Source organism: Arachis ipaensis, chromosome B07 (assembly GCF_000816755.2).
Source record: "Arachis ipaensis cultivar K30076 chromosome B07, Araip1.1, whole genome shotgun sequence".
Classification (NCBI taxonomy): Eukaryota; Viridiplantae; Streptophyta; class Magnoliopsida; order Fabales; family Fabaceae; genus Arachis; species Arachis ipaensis.
This window is the reverse complement of record NC_029791.2, coordinates 17,035,089-17,042,209: the sequence shown is the minus strand read 5'-3', so window position 1 is coordinate 17,042,209 and position 7,121 is coordinate 17,035,089. Positions and strand designations below refer to the sequence as shown.

General features: G+C 32.9%; 1 protein-coding gene across 2 annotated transcripts; it reads left to right on the top strand.

Annotated features, from left to right (window-relative positions):
• On the top strand, nt 2,019-6,156 carry LOC107610020. 2 transcript variants are annotated; one of them, XM_016312085.2, is made up of 9 exons: nt 2,019-2,147; nt 2,282-2,412; nt 2,515-3,108; nt 3,387-4,661; nt 4,773-5,097; nt 5,195-5,453; nt 5,536-5,772; nt 5,861-5,890; nt 5,925-6,156. In XM_016312085.2, exons 2-9 carry the CDS (start codon nt 2,308-2,310, stop codon nt 5,926-5,928), a joined length of 2,829 nt encoding a protein of 942 aa, XP_016167571.1. In that variant the 5' UTR covers nt 2,019-2,147; nt 2,282-2,307; the 3' UTR covers nt 5,929-6,156. The 2 variants fall into 2 exon arrangements, with proteins under 2 accessions (XP_016167571.1, XP_020963058.1); XM_021107399.1 differs by having other exon boundaries at nt 5,861-6,156.

Below are 7,121 nucleotides of genomic sequence, written 5' to 3'. Positions count from 1 at the left end.
ACAAACATTATTGAAATAATTAATTACAAAATTATTAATTTGATTTTCATTTAACATATGTTAATTAATAATTTTGTGATGTAGGTTTTCTTATTGGGCCGAACAGAAAAAGAATTATTACCAGCCCAATATGCTTAAAACCATTCAGTCTTGTTTAATGTTTTTTATATTGTATAGCTGAAGTAATTTGTGATTATTTGAGCTAGAATTCAAACATTATCATAAGTCCAAATTAAAGTTAACATTCAGCATTGATACAAAAAATCCTTTGATCCACTTAGTTTAATTTATGGTTACTTTACTTGGGCCAAATTGAACTCTTATTACTACAAGCCCAAGTTAATAATTGTTGCTACATAATCCAACACTTGGTCCGAAACCAAGTTTGAGAGAAAGCAAATGTATTGCTTCTAGCTTCCAACGGAATCCATTTCTAATGGAATTCAAATTTTATTAAAATGAAGTTAATACATGCATTGGAAACATGAGAGAGAGTTGGTCATTGATTTGATGGATATTATTAAGCTACACGTTGCTCAGTAAAAGGAAAGTGGACATTTAATTTGCTTTGTCATATTCCATTAGTTAATGTTCAAATTTCTCTTTCCTCTTTCTCAACTCTCTTCTTCTCTTTCGGTCATATCACAGGAAACTATGGAAGCTAAGTTGAGCTACCAAAAAAAAGAATGAACTACATGCATCAAGACCATCAAAATGATGGCAAGAAAAAGTAAACAAAAAGTATGTAGTGGTTGAGATTCTCACTAAAAATGGTAAGATTTGGTGAGGTAATCTCGAGCTCCTCATACCCAAAAACAAGAAGAAGATCTCGGCCAGCTAGGAGAAGATCTTTGGAGGATGGCTTGTCTCTGATTCTGATCAACCATCACAGGAAGTAGCTAGAGTGGTTACGTGATGGAAGAGGCAGAGATTGGAGTAGATGAAGCTATCATCATCATGAAGCATCAAGGGCCAGAAGTTCATCTTGGAGAGCAAGGAAGAGATGAAGGGCTCGGATTGATGAAGAGTGGTGACCAAGGAAGGACTAGAGGTAATTTCATGTTGGGTTTTGTATGAGTTATCTCTTCTCTCTCTCTGACCGAACCGGTTATGACTTGAAGAAGAAGAAGATTGGCTTGGTTTGTTTGGTTTCAACCTTGGAGACTTCTCCCTATAAGTATAGGTGAACACTTAGGGTTGATTCAAGGAGTGAGAGTACAAGGCATAAAGTTCTCATAGCTTTTCAAGCTGACAGAATTTCTTCTCCTTCAATGTTCTTCATTTTGTAATTTTCTGTTTAATTTTGTCATGTCTTGAGTCTCATGAAAAAAGGCAAACAGTGAGGTTTGTATGAAAAAGCCATAGAGCGAAAAAAGACAGAGAGTGTAAAATTAAAAGAAAAAAGCCATAGATATCCTTAGAGTTCCTTTGTACATATGTGTTGTGTTTCATGATTCTGTGGGAATTCCCTTGTAAGTTGGGTTAGCACTTTACAGTTTGTAATTAAAAATGATTATAGTGAAATTCCATCATTATTGTGATGGAGACTGGATGTAGGCTGCCTTACACTTAGCAGCTGAACCAAGATATATCTTGGTGTAATTCTCTCTTTCTTCTACTCCATTTCTGCTTCTGCTACCAGGAGATAAAACTGAAAATATCTCGTGCTGACTGACAAGACAAAAAGAAAAGTCTCGTGGCTAGGGACGAGACAAAAGAAAAAGTCTCGTGGCTAGTTACGAGATAAAAAGACAGAAAGTTTCCAGAAATGGTTTCAAAAGCCAACAAGTATGCTGATTTTAGCATACAAATATTTTTTTTAATATTTGTAGCTGATTTTAATATTATTTTTACTATTTGTAGTATTAAGTAATTAACATTTTTCAAGAAAATAGTCCAATAATTAGGTAGGCCTCGTAAATAAATAAAGCATTCCCCCGTTTAATTTCCCAAGTAGTGTTTTAATTACTACTAATTTCACTTAACTTTTAAGTTGATCCTTTGATTTCTCTTCCTGGCCTTGATTGCATGAAGTCTCTCTCTCACTGTCTATATATATATATTTATTCTAAGAACGTTTAATTTTCAACTAAGCACTTGAAGTAGTTTTTCTTTTACATTCATCAACGGCAGCCAGATTCATTTTAGTAAGTATTCTTCATTCTCACTTCCATAAAGTGTATATTTAACATTAACATTAACATATACAAGTGATGAATAGTTTCACTATATCTATCAGAGAATATTAATGGTTTCTTGCTATTATTTGAAATTCATTCAGATTTGATCTTCATCAATTAGCAAAGGATGTCAAATACTAGGGAGGATCATGATGATGAATCCAGTTTGTTGGATATTGTCTTTTCTTGGACTCTAAGAGATGTTCTGAATGATAATCTTTACAAGCACAAGGTTATTTTAGTCTTTTCTCTCTTCTTTTTTTATAAATATTTTGTTTTTGTTTCCATGTTGGTGAAGCTAAGAAATGAATTTAAGAAACAGTGTTTTTAACAGGTTGTTAAGATTCCAGAGACATTCAATTCTGTGAAAGAATACATGAACTCATTCATTCCTTCATTGATTGAAGAGACACGCAGTGACATGTGTTCAGGATTGAAAGGAGTCTCTAGAGCTCGATTCTGCGAAATCGAGGCTGTCGAAATGGACAAAGAGTTCTTCAAACCTCCTAAGAATTTGTTCCATCTCTTAACATTGGTGAACACTAGTGATAGTGATGATGTGGATAAAGATGATGTGGAAGAAGGTGGTGAAATTGGAAAATCATATGAGCCTATGTTAGGAGATGTTATTGCATTTACTCCTGTTAGACCAAAATGCATAGATGATTTAAACAACAGCCCCAAAAAATTCTACCATATTGGTTATGTTGTTAGGCCAAAACATGCATATGACAATGCAATTCCAATTTTGTCCTCCAAGTACATGGACACTATGAATGAATATGACAGAAGTGGTGGTGTTAAGAAGCTTTATGCTGTGTATCTTATGAACATTCTAACAAATGTTAGGATATGGAAGGCATTGAATTCACAGCTAGAGGATGCAGATATGAGCATTATTGAAAAGGTGCTAAGACCTGACATGATGGTAAGGGGGAAAAAAAACTATATTCTATATATTGAGGTTGTGAATTTAGGTTATGTAGTTTACTGTATATCATTTTTTAACTTTGGTTTGATGGTAAATTACTTTGTAAATATAAATTTATGCAAATGAGTCACTAGGTGTAAATACATTACATAAATCTAGTGCATGATTTGGACTGTTTAAAATTATCATAATCTGAATGCTTCTAAGTTCTTCATTCCCTTAATTTCTCAAAACAGAGGTAATAACATGTTACATGTTTTCTTTATTGTTCTTAGATTGGAAGAAAATGTCAAATATGTCCCTCAGGACTAAATGTTATTGGCACTTCAAGCATAAGAAATATGATTCAGTCTCAGAATCTCAATGAATCACAAGAAGATGCAGTTTCAAGCTGTGTAAGCTTGACAAAATGTCAACATAACAGCACCATGAACCTTATATGGGGACCTCCTGGGACTGGGAAAACCAAGACTGTGGCTTGTATCTTATTTTCCCTTTTGAAGCTTAGAGTCAGGACATTGACATGTGCTCCAACCAACACAGCAGTGATGGCTGTTGCGTCGCGGCTGCATAGCCTTGTCAAGGATTCACTTGAGCATGAATCATATGGTTTTGGAGACATAGTCCTATTTGGCAATAGTTCTAGAATGAAGGTTGACACTTATGTTGGCCTTAAAGATATCTTTCTCGAAAATCGTGTGAATAATCTTGTTAAGTGTTTTGCTCCACTAAGTGGATGGAAACATAGCGTTGAATCAATGATTCAACTGATCAAGGAACCTAAGAAGCTATATAAATTGTATCAGAAAGAGAAGGGCCTAATGCCATTCGAAGATTTTGTGCAGAAAGAAAACAGCACTGTTGAAATCCAGTATAGAAGGAACTTGCTCTTTGGTGATTCTAAAACATTGAAGGAATTTGTGAACATGAAATACAGTGACATTGCAGATAAGTATCATTCTCTCATTGAAAGTATAATGACATTTGATCAATTTGTGAAGAAGAATTTCAGGGAACTGAAAGGAAAACTTGAATTCTGTATGCAGACTTTATACACACACATGCCAACATGTTTTATTCAGATCAGTGATGTGAGGAGGATGACTAGAGCTTTAGATTTGCTTAGATCCCTTGAAAGTTCCTTGAATCATGTTATGTACAGGAGAACTCTGAATTATAGGGATGATGATGAAGAAGAAGTAGAAAATGAGGAAAAAGAAATTATTGACTACTTGGGGTGGCCAAGCCTGGAAAGAGAATTATGTGTTGGAATACTAACTACACTTTCTCAATCCGTTTTCATTCCGGTCACTAATGACAAGCATGGAATCGAGAAATTATGCTTGTCAAATGCTTGTCTGATTTTCTGTACAGCATCAAGTTCTGTAAAGTTGTTCACAGAAGGAATGGCACAGCTTAAATTTCTGGTAGTTGATGAAGCTGCACAGCTTAAAGAATGCGAGTCAACCGTACCATTACAGCTCCCAGGTCTTAGGCATTGTGTGTTAATTGGCGATGAGAAACAACTTCCAGCCTTGGTAAAAAGCAAGGTACTGAGCATTGTTTCTAAATAGTTAGTACTTTAGTGATCTTAATTGTTGTTTATTGAATCTTGATCATTTTTATGTGTAATGTTTTTTAAATTGATCAACATCTTATAGATTGCTGAGAAGACAGAATTTGGAAGAAGCTTATTTGAGAGGTTGGTAATCTTAGGAAATGAGAAGCATATGCTGAATGTTCAGTATAGGATGAGTCCTTCAATTAGCTTATTTCCAAGTGAAGAGTTCTATGAAGGAAAGCTTTCTGATGCTCCAATTTTGAGTAATTTAAGCTATAACAAAAAATTCCTTGAAGGAGATATCTATGGTTCTTATGCATTCATAAATGTAGCTAAAGGAAGAGAACAAATTGGTCTTGGACATAGTACAAAAAACACTGTTGAAGCTGCAGTTATTTGTGAGATTGTTGGAAACCTCCACAAAGGTTGCCAAATTCTCTCGCCTTTTCTTGTCTTGTCTCATTAACTATGTCAATATAATTTTTATGTGTTCTTAATAGTGCAACACTGTTTTTTTGGCAGAGTTTGTGAGGACAAAGAAGAAAACTAGCATAGGAGTCATATCTCCTTACAATGCTCAAGTTTATGAAATTCAAGAGAAAGTCAAGAATTACACTTCGGTTTCTGATCCTGATTTCAGTTTAAGTGTTCGTTCCGTCGATGGCTTTCAAGGCGGGGAAGAAGATATTATCATAATATCAACAGTTAGAGCAAATGGTGCTGGAAAAGTTGGTTTTCTTTCCAACAGACAAAGAACAAATGTGGCATTGACAAGAGCTAGGTATGTTAAACTAAACTACCACCTTAATTTATAAATGAGAATATGCATAAGGTGATTAAAATTTATTGTTTGATTTTTGTAGATATTGCCTTTGGATTGTTGGAAATGGTTCAACATTGTTTAATAGTGACTCTATATGGAGAAAACTGGTTCTTGATGCTAAGAAAAGAGATTGTTTTCACAATGCTAGTGAAGACAAGAAATTGGGTCAAGTAATTGAGGATGCATTGTTTGAGATTGAACTTCTTGAAGAATCTGCATCAACATTTAAGAAACTAAGCCTAGGAAGTAAGACAGATTTTGGTGGTTCATATTCAAGGTAAAATATTTGTTGCTTAGCTTAATTTGTGTACATTTTTGTTTGATTTTCCACTTTGAGGATCTAATATTTCTGTATAAATTTTCAGAAAATCTTCAAGGAACAGGCCAAGGAAGTGTTAATTCGGCTTATGATGGACCTGTTGAACATCATTAAGAAGTTTATTAGATGTTAAATTTAAATCTTTGCACAAAGAAATATCAAAGGAGTTTAGCTTCTTTTGAGTTTGTATATTTAATACTTCTGAACTTATTAATCGTATCAATTGGTGTGGTTTACATATAAACTATAAACCTGTGTTTTTTGGTGCCAAGAAACCTGTGTTTGTGTTAAGTGATTATAAGAAACTTAGTATTAACTTTTAATGTTATTTTTAACATGTTTCATGTTTGTCTTCCTTTGGATAATTGGGTATGTAATTCACTTATTTTAATTTATCTACATAAAAGAGATACCTACTTGAGTAAAATTAGGTGTCCATAATAGACCCTAATTACTGAAAGTATTGTTATGTTCAAATAGAAACATATTATATCAATGTTAAACATAAGAAAAAAGAAACACTATTCAGCAGTATTAACATAAATAACTACAAATCACTTTGTAATAAAAAAACAAAAAACATTTTCGGCCCTAGATATTTACCGAAAGTCGAAACCTTGGTTATCTTTTTAAAGAATTTCTATTTGCAATAGCAAAATATAATTAAACATGAGCGACGTTATAAGTTTTGCTCTGTGGAGAGTAGTGAGCAAGCCACATTAATTTAGTCAAAGGTTGACTCTTGATATAATCTCTGCCTTGGAGGACAATCTGCGGAGACAACGTAACCGGATGAAGCCAAGAACACAGAATTTTACTACTACTATCTTCCATTATTGTCTGACTCATTAAAATAATAATAAAATTATTTTTATGTCATTTTACTACGTTCCTTTTGGAATACAAAATATTAGTTAAATTTAATTTAGAGCCAGTTTAACAACTTAATTAAAAAAAACTTAAAATATGAGAATTTAAATTAAAAATAATTTATAAATAAATTAGGGCAAAAAACAGAAATAAGCCTAGGAAGAAAATAATTTACGTGAATAAGCCAAAACGAAAACTGCTTCATGAATCCACCAATGTACGTTTATACACAAACACATGCATACACTAATTCGAACCAAGTTAGTTCGAACATACTAATTTGAACCAACTTTGTTTGAATTACACACACAGTAATTCATGGTATAATTCGAATTATGCTGTTAAAAAATTAATAATTTATTAAAAAAAATTTATTAAAAAATTTATTAAAAAAATTAATAATTTAAAAATTAAAAAAATATATATTTTATTTCATA

Excerpts from the sequence above, each read along its gene's own strand:
- LOC107610020 (XM_016312085.2), top strand. The coding sequence starts at position 2,308 with ATGTCAAATACTAGGGAGGATCATGATGATGAATCCAGTTTGTTGGAT. Across the intron at positions 3,109-3,386 it reads TGCTAAGACCTGACATGATG|ATTGGAAGAAAATGTCAAAT; the intron begins GTAAGGGGGAAA and ends TATTGTTCTTAG. Across the intron at positions 5,773-5,860 it reads TTTGGTGGTTCATATTCAAG|AAAATCTTCAAGGAACAGGC; the intron begins GTAAAATATTTG and ends ATAAATTTTCAG.